At 36.4% G+C, this 19,242-nt stretch overlaps 1 protein-coding gene across 11 annotated transcripts in view; it reads left to right on the top strand.

Moving 5' to 3' along the window:
* Positions 1-19,242, top strand: part of GREB1 (growth regulating estrogen receptor binding 1) — a 233,818-nt gene that overhangs the window by 173,951 nt on the left and 40,625 nt on the right. For 9 of the 11 annotated variants that reach the window (XM_007476320.3, XM_007476318.2, XM_016428803.2 and 6 more), the window contains 5 exons: positions 2,406-2,745; positions 6,503-6,618; positions 7,211-7,410; positions 8,314-8,403; positions 9,908-10,530. In XM_007476320.3, coding sequence (XP_007476382.2) covers positions 2,406-2,745; positions 6,503-6,618; positions 7,211-7,410; positions 8,314-8,403; positions 9,908-10,530 — 1,369 coding nt within the window. The remainder of the gene's footprint in view (positions 1-2,405; positions 2,746-6,502; positions 6,619-7,210; positions 7,411-8,313; positions 8,404-9,907; positions 10,531-19,242) is intronic. The other 2 variants (XM_056813491.1, XM_056813492.1) reach the window with 2 other exon arrangements.

The following is a 19,242-nucleotide window of genomic DNA, read 5'->3' as shown; positions in this document are numbered from 1 at the left end:
TACTGATAAGGTCCTAGCTCTTGAGTCGGAATGGATCTCAAAAGCCATATAGTCAAACCTCTTCATTTTACAACTAAGAAAACGTGAGACTTAAGGAGCTTAAGTGACTTGCTATAGGTCATGTAAATAGTAAATGTTAAAGGCAAGATTTAAACATGGCTCCTCTGACTACAGAGCCTATTCTCTTCTCACCATACCTTATTAGCTTTCTTTACTAGAGAGAGCCTGGAATATAGCCTTCTCTCAAAGAAAAGTTTAGCTTTTGTCATTGACAAAGAAGATAAGGCTATACAGTTAGATTTTGACATTTAAGCTAGTTATGAGCTGTTAGTTCTTTGGAATAACCATTAAAAGAATTTTGTTTGTTAATATTAGGGTCCCTACATACAGTAATATCAATTCAACAAGCATTTATTATGTTCACTGTGGGAATGGAAGGATGGAAGACATAGCTAAGATGGGCTATTTCTCTAATGTTCTTTCCTGGTTATAAAAATGCACCTATAATTCATTTGTCAGAATTACTCACTATGTTGATAGTTCTTGACATTTCTCATACTATGTTAGACTTGGAATCACAAAAAATCCTTGTAACGTCTGTCATTAACATAGCACTTGGTACTTGTTGTCTCCTTTGATTCCTTCCACAAGCCTGTAAGATAGTCAGGGCTATCACAAACATAATGTGTCTGAATATCTGTAAGTTTGTGATTGTGTTGGGATACTGTCTTCATATTGCTTTGGCCCTTCCTTCAATAAACATGGAAGTGGGAAAAGGAGGTTTTTTCCTCCTTCCTTCCCCATGACTATAGTTTGTATATTTCACAATTAGAAGAAAACGTGGAAGGGAAGAATCATTTATAAAGAATTGTTCAACAAATGTTTATTAAGCAGTAGCTGGTTATAGCACCACAGCTGCTGATGGAGAGTACAAAGACACAGTCCCTGACTTCATGGAGTTTATTGTTTAGCCAGTTTAAAGCCTTAGAATAAGATGAGATCACCTGGCCCAACCCTTTTATCTTTTCATTTTATATAAGAAGAAACATACCTGGGAGGGTGAACAAAGTATCTTGACCAAGGTCACAGCAACTTGATAAAATTATTCAATAAACATTCCAATCAAAAAAATTTGTTATGCATTTGTTCTGCATAAAGTCTGATGCTATATATAAGTTATTTGGAATGTCCATAAATATGTGAGATATTAGGGAGAAGGAGATGGAGAGAGAGATTCAGGCAAAGTGGCAGAGCTAGGACTAGGACCTGCATTTTCCAGTCACATTTTCCTGTCATGACATCTTATTGCCTTTTCAGGAGGTTTTGGCTTAGGAAACTCTGTTTGTATTAGCAATTATGTTTTGAAAAAGAGAAGGAAATAAAAGTAGAATGTAACATGGTCCCAGTTTCCCTAGTAAAGCCATTGATCACAGCCTACTAGATCACTAGGTTTATTGGTGTGTCAGAAATAGATATCAAAGTGTAACTTGGGTTCAGAACCATTGGATTATAAATCATAGATCTAATTCTATAAGAGAAAACTGGGTCCAAGTATGCAATGGCATTTTAGTTATAATCTGCTCTGACATTATGGTTAACCCATATTCCTGGAATCAGAAGGTATCTCAGACTGTTGCATCCAATCTGCATCTAATGGACAACCCTTTGTAAAGGATGTGTTGGGAGGAGATGCAGAGAAGGGGGGAAACCATTGGTGGACAACAGTTAGGAGATATTTTATTAGAATTTGTACAGTGTGGATAAGGATATTTTTATAATCTACATACTTTTGTGTAGAGTAGTATACAGGTATTTCTTTAGAGAAGCCCCATGTAGGTTTATCAAAATTACTTTTTTCTTCTGTGTGCAATGTTTGGGAACTGTGACACTAATGTAGACATGCTGAATGGCCAGGCAAGGGCTCAGAAGGACACAGTCATCAGTGTAAGTCTTTTTAATAGATTACACTGTGGTCCATGGTGTAGAACAGAGGTGAACAGATGTAGGCACATAGGAAAATAAATGCAAGTAAATTAACTTATTAGACCTTCAAGGTTCTGCCACAAGAAAGGCTTTCTTCTCTCTCCCAAAACACGCACCTCAGCCACAACAGCATAATGAATGAGTCTTAGTAGCCCAAAGATTCAGACTCTCTCTGCTTTAGCTATAGACAGCATCAGAGTGGGAGAGAAGCATACACCTTTGTTATAACTTGGGGCAGCTATTTTTGCCTTTTTACTCCACAGCTCTAATTATCTTTTCTTTCTGATTGTATGAACAGTCCCTTTTTCACAACTGCATTCAATGAATTGCTGGCTAGTAAAGGCATATGTGAGGAGAAGGGTAGGGTGTAGTGTCCTCAGCCTCTCAGTTCCCTAAGTCACCATATTCTCTCATCTCTTCAGGTTTCCCAGATTGCATAGTGCGGTGATAAGAACCTTTGTCCTTGTTCAACATTATTCTGCAGCAATGATGGCTGTTAGTGGCCTGTCGCAGATGAAGAACTACACATCTGTGGAGACTCTGGAGATCACCCAGAATCTAATCAACTCTTCTAAGCAGTGTGCCTGTGGGCATGGGCTCATGGTTGTGCTTCGTATTCCTTGCATCCCCTTGGCTGCTGTCGCATATGAGCGGCTCTATCATGTAAGGGAAAGACTAGCCCTAGAAGATCACTTTGAGATCATTTTGGGGAACCCAAATTCTACCATCACCATTGGGAAACACTTTGTGGAACAATTAAAGGTAAGTTAATGTTGGGCTCCTTTCCCACCTTCTTCCCACAAGGAGATGTATGTTGATGAAATATGGTTAGTCTCTTCATGTGCTTATGGACTTCTGTGAATTTGATGAGATCTCTTTCTGTCTTGAGCCATCTTTAAAATGACCAATGTAGGACAGAAGAACACTAAGACATTTCTTAGTGTTAAACTTAGGAAGATAGTTCTCCCCAGAAAACCTGGGATCACACAGAGGCCCTGATGTTTACTGTATAAGTATCCTTGAGCAACCTAATTGACTTCATCTCTCTGACTCTTAGTTTTCTTCTCTATACAATGAATGTGTTGGACTATATTATATTTAAGGTCCTTAGCTATACTATATCCTGAGATACATTATTATGTTCCTATGATCCAGAGCTTCCTTAAAGGGGAGGGCAGATGCTCAGAGAAAGATTATGCCTTCCATCTCACAATTGGAAGAGACCTCAGGGTCCATCTATTATAAGGATTCCTTGACCAAGAATCTATTAACTTTGTGGGACATCTGGGTGGCTCAGTGGATTGAGAGCTAGACCTATGGATGGGAGGTCCTGGGTTCAAATGTGGACTCAGACACTTCCTGATTGTGTGACCCTCGGCAAGTCACTTGATCCCCATTGCCTAGCCCTTACCACTCTTCTGCCTTAAAACCAATACACACTATTGATTCTAAGATGGAAGGTAAAGGTTTAAAAAAAAGAATATATTCACTTTGAATATATTTTGCATTTATTTTTCTGTGTAGATCTTGCTTCCTCTAATAAAATGTAAGCTTCTTAAAGGCAAGGACCATTTCTGCTTTTGTTTCTGTATTTGTAGAACCAAGCACCACTGTACCTAGCAGGTGCTAATAAATGCTTATCGAATGAATGAATGAATGAATGATCCCCTATTTCCAGATATTCATAGTCAATCCCTCTCATTTTGCAGATGAAACTGGGAAGTAGGGAAGAGTCCATGAACATACTTTCATTGGTGCATATTTGGACAAAACTTGAAGTGGAGTTTGGGGGACAAGCACTCAGATGTATCTTTAGTATAGGGAAGAGGTCCCCTCTGACATTCAACACAAAACCTAGGAAAGGGTGAATGTTTATGATGTTGACATGGAATGTTCCATATATATATTGCTAAATCATATAGTAGAATTCTGTTTCTTATATATGGGAATGTATATTGTTCTAAAAAGCTAAAGTTACCCATAACTAGAATTCTTTAGATTGGTTCCAAAGTAGTAGCCTCATCAGCTAATTAGCAGTAGGGTAATAAGCAAAGTTCTATTAATCTGTGAAAACTGTGCCAAAAATAAAAATGTAACAAAATAATATTGGAGTTGATGATCAAAAGCATTGTTGAAGTATTAAAGTAAAGATTCAACTTCCTAATTTGCTGCCTTTTTCAGTAATTCAAGTATCTTTGATTTTCTCCATGAAGACTCTCTCTAAGCAAATTAGGTATTTTAATGTTCCCCCTCCCACATGTCTCTCCTTTCCAATACCAGTTCCCAATACCTTATATGCTTTATTGTTGTTTTTTTTAACAATACTATATAAATAATAATAATTGATTTAACATTTATATAATGCTTCTTATAGATGTTCTCTTGTTTGTGCCTTATAATACCCTGCAGTAGGTGCTATTGTTTATTTTTTTTAAAGATGAGGTTACTGAGGCTAGGGGCATTTAAGTAAATTGCTTTGAGTCACACATATAAACTATATCAGATGATTTCATATGTTGCTGTGGTTAAAAAAATTAATCACTTGGTGTGATCAACCTTCTGCTGATGGTTTTTAAAAAAATGTTGCTAGACTAGTACTTGGATGATAGAAACAAGATCAGTGACTAGGTCTATGTTCGAAACCTTATTGATAGGACCTTGCCGAGCTTACTCCAGGTAATTTCTGTGCTATGATGAGGCATCATAGAGGTTTTCAGAAGAAGTTGATTCATCTATCAGTCTTTCTAGAGATATATACATATTATGTATGCATATATATATATATTTATACTCACACAACTATATATATGTATTTGTATAGATAACACATTTTAGAAAATGTTAAAGAACTCAGTTCAAGCACAGATCCCTGAAGATCTTCGCTTGAGACTTTCCATATTGGCATGACTTTGGGACCATTAATGACTACCCATACCCTAAATTAGCATTGGAGAAGTATTGGCATGCATGCCCAGCTGGCTCTCAGGGAGCTGTTCTGTTCCCCCTCTACCCAGTGCCCTAAGAATCCAGAGGGACTGTGTTGAATTCCTTCCTGTCTCTCACACATATTAACTATGTTCCCATAAGCAAGCCATTTAGCATCTCAGAGCCCTGTGATTCTCTGAGAACATGTGTCTTAGATATTGGCATATTATGGTGTATTGGTATTTAATGTCTAAGACATTTCCATCTTGGCAATTCCTTGGCAAATCCAGTGAAATTTTGGTTTCCATGTTCCTCTTTCTCTATCTTTCCCTCCTACTTCGAAACCCCAAGGCAATAAAATCACAACACATCCAGGGAATGATGTATATTTGCTAGGATTGCATGCTAGGATTCCTTAAAATATTTTACTTGGCCCCAGCATGATTTCTTAGGTTCAATCCAATTTCACTTAGGTTTTGGAGTTGTGGGTGGCTGCTATTTGAACAAATTTATTATCCATGGATAAATGGATGCACATATCTATTTTTTTTACAGAGAAAAATATTAACTTCAAACTTGGGTAGTAAAAAATAAACAATGAAGTATTCTTTTAATGTATGTAGCAAGAACTATCTTATTACATCAGAAGAAGATACTTTCAATTCTTTAGTCATTTAAAAATATTTAAGAAATGCATTGTGCTTACTTCGGAATGAACTTGAGATTTCATATAGATTAAAACCTGCTGAGAAAGGATATCTAAAGATATGACAGAAAAGAGATTTTTCTGAAGGAAGTGAGAGTCATAGATGCTTTTTTGATAATAAGGAGATTCTAACACTTGAGAAATAGCTTTCTAGCAGCTAAGACAAAATATATTGGATCATGTAGTAGTAGTAGTAGTAGTTGTTTTTTTTTAAGCCCTTACCTTCTGTCTTAGAATCAATACTGCAGATTGATTTCAAAGCAGAAAAATGGTAAGGGCTAGGCAGTGGGAGGTTGTGATTTGCCTGGAGTTAACATAGCTAGGAAATGTCTGAGGCCGGATTTGAACCCAGGTCCTTCTTTCTCTAAGCCTGACTCTCAATGTGCTGAGCCACCTCGTTGCCCTTCCCTTATATAGTTTTCATATTATTATAATTAAAAAGACAAATTTATTTAGAGACCCTGCCCAAGAATCAAGATACAAGCAGATCTTTATCTCTTAGATCTTTATATAAAAGACATTGAATGAAAAATAGATAACATATTCAATCTAGACATTTGAAATTAGAGATCAACCAGTAGGTAGCTTGGCTTCATTCATTTTAGTAAATACTTATTAGTGGAAAAAAAGTTATATTTAGAGTTAATGGATCTGTATTCAAATCTTGGCTATGCAATTTATTTTTTGTATAATCTTGGGCAAGTCACTTAACCATTTTGGACCTCATTTTTCTCATTTATAAACTGGGAAGAATAATATTTATTTTACCTTCCTCACAGGGTTTTTTTTTTTGTGGGATTTGTGCTTAGAACTGTGAAAATCAGTGGAGAAGTATAAGTTGTTACAACAGTTCAAGGCACTGACAAATGATTTTTTCTTATGTGACAGGTGTGGCAGAAAATTGAAGATGCAGAGTGGAGGCCTCAGACTTATCTTGAGTTAGAGGGGCTGCCTTGTATACTAATATTTAGTGGAATGGATCCTCATGGAGAATCCTTGCCAAGGTGAGCACAGCCTATATTTCCTCCTTTTTTATGCAACCATGATATCTTATATTTATTTGGTTTTTTTAATACTTGAAAATTGCTTTTATTTATAGTATCTGTTTTGGAGATGCAGCGTCGTAGTGTGGATAAGGTATTGGACTACTTGGAGTCAGGAAAATATGAGTCCAAATCTTGCTTCAGACATTTACATAGGAAATAAATAAATTCAAATACATACAAAACAGTCAAACATAAAAGCAGTTTGAAAGAGAGGAAACTCACAGTGTAAGGGGTAGGAAATCAAGCAAGATTTCGTGCAGAAGATGGTAAATGACTTGCATCTGAAAGCAAGGCACCATTAATGCAAAGACCCTGAACAAGGAAATTCATCTCTGTGCAACTTCGTTCGAGAAACTTAAATGTCTCTGTTCCTGTTTCTTCATCTGTAAAATGAGCATTTGGTCAATGACTTCTAATGGCCCCTCCAGCTATTAATTTTTGCACCAGTGATCTATTTTTATCCTTACAATAATCAGCCCTTTTCGGTGATGGTGGGTAATGGTTAGGGAACAACCATTACCACATATATCATTCTCTTATTCATTTTTAGGTCTTTAAGGTACTGTGACCTGCGTTTAATAAACTCATCCTGTTTGATGAGAACAACCTTAGAGCAAGAGCTTGGCTTGGCAGCCTATTTTGTGAGTTCTGAAGTCCCCATGGAGAAAGTGACTGTAGGCGAGGTCTTGGAAAGTGACCCGGAGAAGCTGAGCAGTACAGATAATGAAGATGAAGAGATTGTGACTGAAGGTGTGTGGGCATAGATGGAGTGACTGATTGGCAGGCGCTTCAATCTGCAGGTTCACTTTCTCCCAACCAAACTCCTTAATAAAAGTGGTAAACCTTGCAAGGTAGTATTGTAGGCATTGTAAAATGGAGTCCTGAAGATAGTTTTTATATAATTCATTATATACTATTGTATAGTGTATAGGATTCAAATTCTAATTTGTTTTAACCTTGCTCTACAATCTGGCTTTGCCTTACATTTCTGGTTTATTTTGTATTGTTCTATGCTAGCTACTCCGTGTTGCAGTCAAATTACATTGCTGACCACACTCCAGATTTTCTTCATGCTTTTTATTCTTTTTGTCTGTGTTCAAACTTCCCTCTACTTGGAGCTTCTTCTGTTTCTTTCTTCTCTGGATATCCAATAACCCCAGCCAAAGGTCACCTTTTCCCTCCTACTTTCAGCAGTAACTGAGTTATTTATGCCCCTCAAATGTATTTATCTTGTAATATCATGTGTTTATTTTTGTAGCATGTCCCCATTAAGTTGTACAACAGGGAACTGGATTGTGTCTTGTCTAAATTTGAGAGCTGCTCTGTTATTAAGAACAATGCTTGCACAAAGCAAATATTTGGGAACTGTTTGGAGAATTGAAATGCTATGGAGAATACTAACTAGTATAAGCTATACTGGTTTATTAAGTAGGAATAATATTTATACTTGCTTTGTTTTGGATATTTAGAAAAACAGACCAATTCTAGAAAAATCCTACCTACCTTATATTTAAAAAACAAAACAAAAAATGTAAATCAACATAGCATAAAGTAGGTTGACTATGCTTTAGCAGTCAGTCTAGAAAAAAATAATTCCCTGTGTAGAAAGACAAGTTACATTTGAATTTTCTCTGTGTGTGTTTTTTGACATAGGTTCTGTGTCTGAGAAAAGAAGTCCTGTCAAAAGGGAAAGATCATGCTCTCATGATTCTGCATCGTCATCTCTTTCCTCAAAAACTTCAAGTAAGAATTTTCAAATGGGCAAGACGGTAGGAATAGGTTTTTTTATTATGAAGTTTTAATGAGGAAGTCAAGAGGCAGTAAAGTATGGTGAGAAGAGCAATGACTTTAGAGGCAAAAGATACAAATTCAAATCCTAACTCTTTTACTTATTAACCTCTGGGCCCAAGTCTCCTCATTAGTAAAAAAAGAAGGGGTTGGAAAAGACTTTTAAGGCTCATGTCGTTCTAAATCTATGATCACAAGTGATCCCTATTTTGAATTTTGATTGACATCATTTTCATGGAGAATGGCATTACTATCACTTCAAAAGAAATAATAATAATGATAGCTAACATTTGTTCAGTGCTTACTATTACATGCCAGCAACTGTGCTAAGTTCTTTATAATTATTGTCTCATTAGAACCTCACAACAACCCTGGGAGGCAAGTATTACTATTATTTCCAATTTACAAATGAGAAAACTTAGGCAAACAGAGGTTAAGTGATTTGCTTTGGGTCATATAGTGTTTGAAGCTAGATTTGAACTTAGATCTCCCCGACTACAGGCTTGAGATCATCCACTGTGCTATCTAGTTGCCTGCCATTCAAACTATATATCTCCCTCTCTACTTTGTACTTATGTAGTTAGACTTTGTCAATTAAACCTCTCACTACCACAAATATCTAAGGGTTACCTTGAGTAATTCTCCTTTTTCAATAGTTCTTTTCCTTGTCTTATCTGCTTCCTACCTTGTTATAAACACTATGCTTCTATTCATAAAGGTTAGGATAATTTCAGTTTTTTTGACTACCATGCCCTTTTGTTGAGTTACATCAAACATATAGTCCATTAAAGCTCTCAGATCTTTCCTTAAAACGCATGGCTATTGGATGTTTATCCACATATTCTTCAAAATTATGTAGAACAGGGTATTTGATTATTTGAACCCAAGTTCTAGTGTAGGACTAGAATGTTATCCTCATTAAATTCATAATTCCATTGCCCCCAAATCATACACAATAGTTAGTTGGTTCTTCTAGCTTTGTATGATCCTTCCTTAGGTTTTCAACTATAGTTGTTTTAAAATTAATCTAAAGTATGAAATTTCTCATAAAAACAATGTTTTGAAATAATATCCCCCTCATCTCTATCTCTTATCATCACCTTTGAAATTTCTTTCAAAACTCAGCCCAAGGATCACCATCTACATAAAGCCTTTTCTTATTCTCCCAACTGCTAGCACCTCTCCCACCAATTATGTTATATAGATTTTGTATATGCCTATATGTGTAAATATAATTGGATATGTGTGTGCAAATGTATGTGCAGATATAAATCCTTAAAGAGAAAGATTCTTACTTTTGCATAACCAGCTCTTCACTTTTGGTATATGCTTGTTGATTGGCTGATTTATCCTTTTAAGTTTTCTGCCTAGGAACAAGAAACGCTGCATGTTGTTAATGTCTATTGTCCTCGGGACAGTTAGTGCAAGTGATATTCTGAAACATAGCTTTTCTTTTCAGGTCTGGCCTTTTGCAATGAATCATCTCCACCACTAGTGTCATTGGGTGAGAGGGCCAGATCCCCGCATCCTCCTCTCAATAGTGTGATGGAAGAAGGTGCCGCTAGCTGTGAGAAGCAGAGACAGAGAGTAAGTGAAGGTACTCAGACTACCATCAGCAGGCACTGCCCTGGGCCAGGAGAGCAAGACATGTGCCTGAATCCAAAACCCAACCTTAGAAGTGTCCAGGTTTCAGTCACCTCTTCATCTTCACCATATTCTTCCTCTTCCTCTTCTTCTGCACCGACTTCAAATGCTTTCATCTTACAGAGCTCCCAGTGCCCCATGACCAAAGGATTGAAGCAACCACCCGTAGTTTTCCTGCCTAAGCTGGTCTATGACATGGTTACTTCCACAGACAGCAGTGGCCTTCCTAAGGCATCTTCCCTCCTGCCCTACCATTCAGTCATGTGGGCCAGTTCTTTTCGCCCTCTCTTGAGTAAGATGATGACCTGCACAGAACAGTCTCTCTATTACCGCCAGTGGACTGTCCCCAAACCCAGCCATATGGACTACAATAATAGAAATGAGGGCAGAATGGACAACTTCCACCCCAGGAGACTGCTATTGAGTGGTCCCCCTCAGGTATGTAATCACAAGCTTAGGGCATATTTAGCACTGTTTATCTTGGCTCTTTTCTATTCCTATCTAACCATAGATTCTTAGGGCAGAAAAATAGTTCTTTATTCAGGAATAAAAAAACCCAACAGCCTATTTGATCCAGTTTGATCATTTAATTCATCAGTTAGCAAGCCTTTCTTATGCTTTTCCTTGTGTCAGCCAGTGTGACCTTTTCTGGGACTATAATGAAAAGCAAAAACATGATCCCTGACCTCTAGGAGTTCATATTCTCCTGGGGTAAGAAAACATGGAAAAAATTGTTCATTCAAGATTTATACAGAATAAATGAAAGGTAATCTCCAAGGGAAGGCACTAGAATGTGTGCTTATGTGGTGTGATAAAAAAAAGGCTTCTTGAAAAAGGTAAGATTAGAACATTTTCCAGAATGTAGTGAGTGGATGGATGTAGTGGACTTAGTCAGAAGACCAGAATCTATATTTTCTTGACTTTGTCCCTTAGCAACTGTAGAATTTCCCCTGATTGCTTCACTTACCTCTACAAATGCAACACTAGATGATCTCTAACTTTTCTTCAAGTTCTGAAATTCAGTGACAATGGAATCTAAGGTACTACTCTTTCTTCACTATATGTGAACCATAAGATTTGGTACAAATCACTTGTGGTCTCTTAATAATCAGCCTTCTTGTCTGCAAAATGGGGGAAGTAGTCTTTGCTTACTTATTAACTATATGAATTTGGGTAAATTGCTTCTCTTTTTCAAGTCTTAATTTTTCAAATCTTACGTCATAGAAAAGGCAAATTTTTGTGACTAGGCACTCTTGGTAAGGTTCCTAACACTGTTTGAGATCCTCTGATTTAGTACATGCCTCACAACTGGCAGATGGGGTACCTAGAATCTTAGAGAGGTGAGGTGACTTGATGAGTTTCATAGAGAACCTGAGTAGTGACAAACAGAAGGCAAATCTTTTAAATACCAAAGCCATGACTCATGACTTCCCAAGATGCTTTACACAGTTAATAGTAGATAGAACCAGGGTTAGCACCTTTCTTCTGTTTTTCTCTTTCTTATTCAGCAAGAATTTGTATATAAATGCGAATACAGGCATGCTCCATTTTATCATATTGACTGGTCATTTTGCTAAAGGCTTTCATACTACTTTTATTACTGAAAATTCTGATCTTTACTAATTGTTCAACATTTTATTGTTAAATATATTCTATAAGTGTAATTGATCAAAATACAATATAGCTCAGGCTTGTTTTTTCTTTCCTTTAGTTCCCAATGATGGAAATTTCATAGTATTTCCAAGGAGTTCATTGTATAGGGGAAAGAATCCTGAACAAGTAGCTGTATCTCACTGCTATTCCCAGCTCTGCTACTAACTAGTTATAATTACCTTGGGCAAATCATTTCCCTTTTTGTGACCTTTTTTCCCTTCTGGAAAATAAGGGGAGTTGAATTTGATTAATTCTAAGGGCTTTTCCAAGTAATAACATAGTCTCTGATTGTATGAAATTCTTTTTGTTTCAAATGTATGTATAATTCTTCTCATTAGAACAGTGACCACAAACTATAAGAGTATCATTCTGTGTAAATAGCACCATGGAAAGCAAGAAAACATATGATTTATATAGAAAAGTTCTAGCATTCAAGACATTAACTCTTATGTTTATTTGGTTTGAAGAAATCAAATATAAATTCTTATAGCTTTATAATTATTTCTAAATTAACAATACAGCAAATATTTTTAAGGATCTGCTATGTGTAGGACACTCTTCTAGGCACTGGGAATATAAAGACAAAATGAAATAGTTTCTGGTCTCAAGGAGCTTATTTATGTTCTACTGGGGAGTCACAACATGAACACAAATCAGAAAACAATAGCTAAAGTGCTACCTAGCACTTTTAATATGTGCAAAGTTCGTGTGTTTATATGTAAACACATGCCATCTCTCTCTCTCTCTCTCTCTCTCTCTCTCACAGACACACACACACACACACACACACACACACACACACACACACACACACACACACACACACACCCAGGAGATAGAACCCTGGGCCTTGAGTTAGGAAGATTCATCTTCTGAAGTTCAAATCTGACCTTGGGCACTTACTAGCTGTATTATTCTGGACAAGTCACTTAAACCTTATTTGCCTTAGTTTGCATGTCTATAAAATGAGCTGGAGAAAGAAATGGCAAAAAACTCCTGTATTTTTGCCAAGAAAACCCCAAATTGGGTCATAAAGAGTCAGACATGACTGCTAATGGCTAAATAGCAAAACATACATGCATAAATATATACCCAGGTACATGTGTACATATTTATGTTTGTGTATATATGTATATATATTTACATATGTAAAAAATATAATGCTCACAACAGTGTTGTGAGAGAGGTGCTATTATCCTCATTTACTGATAAGCGTCTGAGGTCAGATTTGAACTTCAGAAGATCAATCTGAGAGAAGCTTGGACCTTCTTTGCTTACATTTCCCATTTTACATAAATATCATTTAATTTCCATTGCCTAACCCTTTACTGTTCTTCTACTTAGAATCAATACTTCTAAAACAGAAGGAAGGGTTTTTAAAATAAATAAATAAAAGAAATATTTCAGCTATGGGAAGAGAGTGGTAGGGAAAGATTTCTGTAGGCTACCAGTAGCTTGGGGCTAAAATATAAAAAGTAAAGCAAAATAATGTGTACTAAGACTACAAAGTATATTAAAGTCCTCTTGTGGAGAGCCTTAAAGTGCTAGATTTAGTTCTTCAGGGGAGCTAGCCACTAGATCTATTAGAATGAAAGACAAAGCACTAAAGATGTCTTGCATCTACCAAATATGGAGAACAAGAAGAACTCTACCAAGATTTGCATAGAATATGTGATGTTTGTTTTCCTGCTATGGCAAAACAGCAGCCACCTCTATTTAGAAATGCAGACTCATTTCTCCCTTAGAACACAATGTAATGGGGGGGGGCAGCTGGGTATCTCAGTGGTTTGAGAGCCAGCCCTAGAGATGGGAGGTCCTAGGTTCAAATCTAGCCTCAGACACTTTCCAGCTGTGTGACCCTGGGAAAGTCACTTAACCCCCATTGCCTAGCCCTTACCAGTCTTCTGCCTTAGAAGCAATACACAGTATTGACTCCAAGATGGAAGGTAAGGGTTTAAAAAAAAAGAATGTAATGAGACTTGAAGAATATCTCTCAATTTTTCAGGTTAGCAGGGAAAATGAACTGTTCCTTTAAAAATGAGAGGAACTTTACAGTGTAAAATAAAGAAAAATATATTTGTATTTGTTCTGTGTTGTATCTTTATTCTGAAATGATATATACTTATCACTATGATTAGAATGTAAATCTCTGCTTGAAAGGGAATAATTTTTTTCATAGAATCTATTTCTATAGCCTTTAGCCTTCTCTACTTGGCATACAGTAACTTAATCTCATGCGAAAAGGCAATCCTGACCTATGTTATGAGGTTGGAGGTTAAAGGAATGTGGCATCAAGATAGGTGAACCATAGATTATTCATTGAATTAGTCGTTCAAAACAACAAAAAAAATTCTTACTGTATGTCAGTCATTATATTAGGTGCTAGACATGTCAAAGTAAAAATAAAACAGTCTTGGCTCTCAGGGAGCTTAGATTCAATTGGGGAAAATAACATGTGTGCAAAAAAAGCATATACAAAATAAAGACAAGATAATTTTGGGAGGAGAAGAGATACTAGCATCCAGGTGGTTCAAGAAAGGTTTCATGTGAGTGGAAGTATTTTAGCCAAGCTTCAAAGGAAAGTAGGTATTTTAAGAAATGGAGGTGAGGAGAAAGCATTTTTTTTTTCAGGCATTGGGATACCCTATTTAGTCACAGAGTTAGGAGATAAAAACCCTTATGTTAGTAATAGCAAAAAAGCCAGTTTGATGAGTCTATGGTATATTTGAAGGGAGTAATGTGTACTAAACTCAGAGTTAAGTAACAGCCATGAGGCTCTTCCTGTAGCATGATAGAAATGTACCACCAGGCAAGAGATAATTGTAATTTAGATGCTCTTTGTATAGTACTTTAAGTTTTGCAGTTATATATAATATGTTTACATATGAATAAAAATATTCATTAATCAATTACCATATTTCAAGCCTTGTACTAATTGCTAGAAATATAGGTACAAGCAAACAAGACAGTCCTTAATCTCAAAGAGCTCAGCTTCTAAAAGGGAGAAATGATTTGGACAGGGAAGTCTGAGGAAATGATGATTGGAGGTATAGGACAAATGATTTTTCCAGGAATGACAATGTTGATTTAATTGTTCTCAGAGCTAGATTTGGAAAATTTCAGGGGACAGGAGGTAAGACATGAGGAGTGCAAGGGAGAGTATGTTTGAGAAGTGGGTGGTGGGTGTGAATCCAGGCAAAGGGAGTTCTCATCAATCAGTACTCAAGGTCCCAGACATAGAAGCCTGAGGACTTGTTGGAGATGGACAATGGAGAGCATGTGATATGTCATGGAGATGTTTATAAAGATGTCTGTAATTTCATTTGAGTCTCACAAGAACCCTTTAAGGACTAAAAATAATATTTTCAGTTTATTAATGAAGAAACTAGGTTCCAAAAGGTCAATGGCCCATGGTCACATAGCTAGTTGGTTGGTTGTTTGTTGTCCTTCATACTTGAAGAGCCCCCAAATGCTTATTGTATATCAATCACTACCCCTAATCCAAAATGATACCACTATGCCAGGTATGATATGTCCAATTGTGGCTGATCAGACTAATATGAACTTGGAAGGCTCTACCATATGTTGTGCACAAATAACTCATATGGACATTTGGGATTCAGATATCTCTAAATATGCACATCTCATGTTTCTTTTGAAATGCTGCCATTCTATTTTGGTAATAAAGCATACTGTCTTATTTGATGTGGGCATGCTACACAGGATGGTCCTGCGCCAATATCACAATTGATACTAAAAGTTCTTCAGAGTCCCTTCTGATCTCTGTGTGAGAGCTCGACATGTGTGAGTTCTTTTAAGCATGGCCAGTACATTGGAGTGGTGTTTCAAGATTCCTAGCTAGTAAATATGGGCTCTTTGAACCCAGGACTTTGTGACTTCAAGGTCCCCCCACTATTAAAGGCTCTATCTCCATCGAGTTAATACCAGAAGAAGAGAAAAATAATGGTTAGTTATTTTCTGCTAAAGAGTACATAAATAACTCTTTTTCTTCTGCCACTAACAGTAGAGATATACAATGTCTTCTTGGGGAATGTAGCTGGGTTAGGGTGGAAAAGGTTTTGAGAGTTGTTTAGCCTAATTACTACTAGCTGTTTTATAGAACTATAGATTTTGAAATAGAAGGGAACTTTGAAATTATTTAGGATAACATCAGATAAAGAAAGTAAAGCTCAGAGAACTTATTCAAGGTCACAGAGCCACTAAATGGCAAACCCTAGTATTCCAAATTAAAAAATTTTTTTTCCGTTTCACCATTCTTTCTCTCTGATTCATATGGACACAGATAATGCTTCCAGAAAGAATAACATTGCTAAAGATTGTGAAGTTTTGGACAAGAAACTGATAAATACTTTTTTCAGCTACATAAGATAATATATTTTGATTGTTGTTAAGATTAAAATTAATATCCAGTACTCCAAGTATCATATTTAATATTTATTAAATATTTATCTTGAAGTATAAGGAAGTAAGGCTAGCAAAAACCAAGAGCTGCTCCTCCCTCCTCCACCATGGAACCAGAGAGCCCATGTGGGAGGAAAACAGAAACTCTAAATTCCTCCCAAGTAAGGAGACACAGAAACAGGAAAAGGAAAAGGGGATTGTGGGAAATGTAGTCTCTAGGGTTCAAGATTCTAAATCAATACATTGTGGATACTTGAACACCATGGCAATGTAAGATGGGGGTCTATTATGAATTGTACAATGGTTGAAATTTCTTTAAAGCAAAATAAATTATTATTTACCGATTAGCACAAATTGGTTTGTTGAAGATCGATTTGAAAATGTATTTGATCGATAATAAAGGAACTACCTTTAGTCATAGAAAAGGAAATAGTGAATGAATGAAATAATTGTTCTTCTCTGTCATGGACTCATATAATTTTTTTCCCCAAATGTGTAAGATATTTGTCATAGTCTCTCTGTTTTCCTTATTTATAGGCCCTTTGGCATGAATTATTTTATTGAATATTTATGTAGGTCTAAGAGCTAAGGAAGAGAAAGCAGCAAAGAGGGGGTCTTAAAATACCTTTTTAAAGTATGGCACCAAGTAACTGGTTCCTGTTTGTTTTGGGGGGGGCATATAGTATGGAGTAGGGAAATAAAGATGTCCCTCTGCAAACACATCCCTATCCCTGCAATTCCTGTTAATCAGAGATTCACTTGGGCTAGGAAAATCTCTGAATATGACTATTATATTCTAGAGAAGTTGAGGTCTACTGGCCATTCTCACCTTATGAACCAACTATAACATGAGGTAATACCAGTCTCGATTGCTGGGCAAGAAAGAAGGGATAAGTTATTTTAGGATATGAAAACTTAAAAATAGGCTAAATCTTTGGTATTATATTTGTTAGTGTTTGTGTAAGGCTTATAGACACTTGAGGGACAATGAGAAATCTCTGGTGGTAGGGAAATAGGTTGAAGAGAATATTAAAGAAAACCTTTGCCCACTTTACAACTTTTCTGTGTGGTTTATATTTCATACTAATTGTTGTGTGAAAGAAGAATTAGACTTTTTTTTGAGATCCAGTTTCCCTATCCAGGTTGTCCCCTATACTTAGAATTTACTCCTCCCTCCTTACTATCTGCTAGAATCCTTAGCTTCCTTCAAAGCACAGCTGAAATGCCACTTCCTATATGAAACCTTTCTTATCCCATTCATTTCACATATATTTTTACAATAAAATACTTATTTAAAAAGTATTCATATATGTATATTTATATATAGAGCATGTATTATCTCTTCCTATAGAATGTGAGGACAGTTAGGTAGCACAGTGGATAAAATACTAGACCTGATGTTATCTTCCTAAGATCAAGTCTGGCCTTTATGTTACTTAACCCTGTTTGCCTCAGTTTCCTCATATGTAAAATGAACTGGGGCAGGAAATGGTAAACTATTCCATTATCTTTGCCAAGAAAACCTTAATTGGAGTCACAAGGAGTTTGACACAAAAAATGAATGAACAGCAACTACATAGAATGCAAGTTTGTTGAGAGCAGGAATTTTTATTTTTGTCTTTGAATCTTAGCATTAGTCAAAGTGCTTGGCACAGAGTTGACACTTAATAAATGCTTATTGTTTAATTAATTCTTTTCTCTCTTTCCTCCCTTACCTCTTCTTGCTAGTCTCTCCTCAGTTTTTCTTTTATTATACTTATGTGTGTACATAATAATAAAAGTATTTTTATAGTGATTTAAGATTTGCAAATATCTTTATAAATATTTCATTTTATTCCCACAACAACCCTGCTTTTAGGAAACTGAGGTTAAATGACTTGTCCATGGTCACAACTAGTAAGCGTTGTAAAGGATAATTTTAGTATTGTGACCTAAACTATATTTAATTATTGGTCTCCATGGGATATCCCAAATAATAAAATACCCAAGTCAGATGGAAATTATGGTGATTTTAATTAATATAGAGAGAACAAATTAAGGAGGAGAGAGAGAGAGAGAGAGGAAAGAGTTAATTAAAACTGCTCCGGCTTAGGCTGAGCCAGGCAGGAGTTAAAGGCCTTGGCCAAGGGGGCCTCCCCTGAGAGACAAGGGAAAGGAAAGTCAGTCTTATCACTCACCACGAGACTGTCTCAAGGAAGCTGTCTGAGGGAGCTCCTCCAGGCTGAATTCCAGGATTGAACTGGCGCCCAGACCTCAGAGGAAGTTACCAGCCAGATTCACCTTTCCAGGGAAAGAGAGTGAAGAGAGGAAGTGATGTGCCCTATATAGATGGTTTTACATCACTTTCCTGCGTCTTATCTGAACCAATGGTAGCTTAGCTTGGCTTAGGACAGCCCAGGGGTCTGTCAGATGCTTTTACACATGTCTATCAAAGGCCATCCTCCCAGATACTTAATCCTTAAGTATGGGTGCAGACATTCCTGACCTTGTTAGACTAAGTAGGGTGGAGCAATGTAGAGTTCACAAGACATTCCTGATTCTGTTAGACCAAGTATCTCCATTGTTATAATCAGGAGGTAGCTAAATAAAATCTCCTAAAGTATGGTCTAAGTAGGGTGGAGTAATTTTAAAGTTCACAGTGTCTAAGGCCAGATTGTACTAAGGTCTTCCTGACTCCAGGTGCTGAGTTCTATTCACTGAGCCCTCTGGCAAAATATGAGTTCCTTGAGGGCAAAGTTTATTTTCTTTGTGCCTTTATATTCCTAAAGTCTAGAATAGTACCTTACAAATATCAGGCATTTAGAACATGATTATTGAATATAAGGTATTCACTGGATATATCTCAACATTTTTAATTTGAGGAGAAATGTCCTTTAAGGTGCTTTTAGGCCCTTATGAGGTTTTTGTCTCTTATGGAAAGAGAGGATAGAATTGTAATTTTATTTTTTAGTCCATCCAAAATTTCGGAGATATAACTATTAGCATGGATAACATTTTGCCATTTTAAAGAATTCTCATATCTCAGGCTAGTGGCTGAGAGAGTATTGATTTTATCTTGCTAAATCAGTTAAAAAT

This window comes from Monodelphis domestica, chromosome 1 (assembly GCF_027887165.1).
Source record: "Monodelphis domestica isolate mMonDom1 chromosome 1, mMonDom1.pri, whole genome shotgun sequence".
NCBI classification, from domain to species: Eukaryota; Metazoa; Chordata; class Mammalia; order Didelphimorphia; family Didelphidae; genus Monodelphis; species Monodelphis domestica.
Note: the sequence above shows the minus strand (reverse complement) of the source record. Positions and strands in the feature narration are given on the sequence as shown.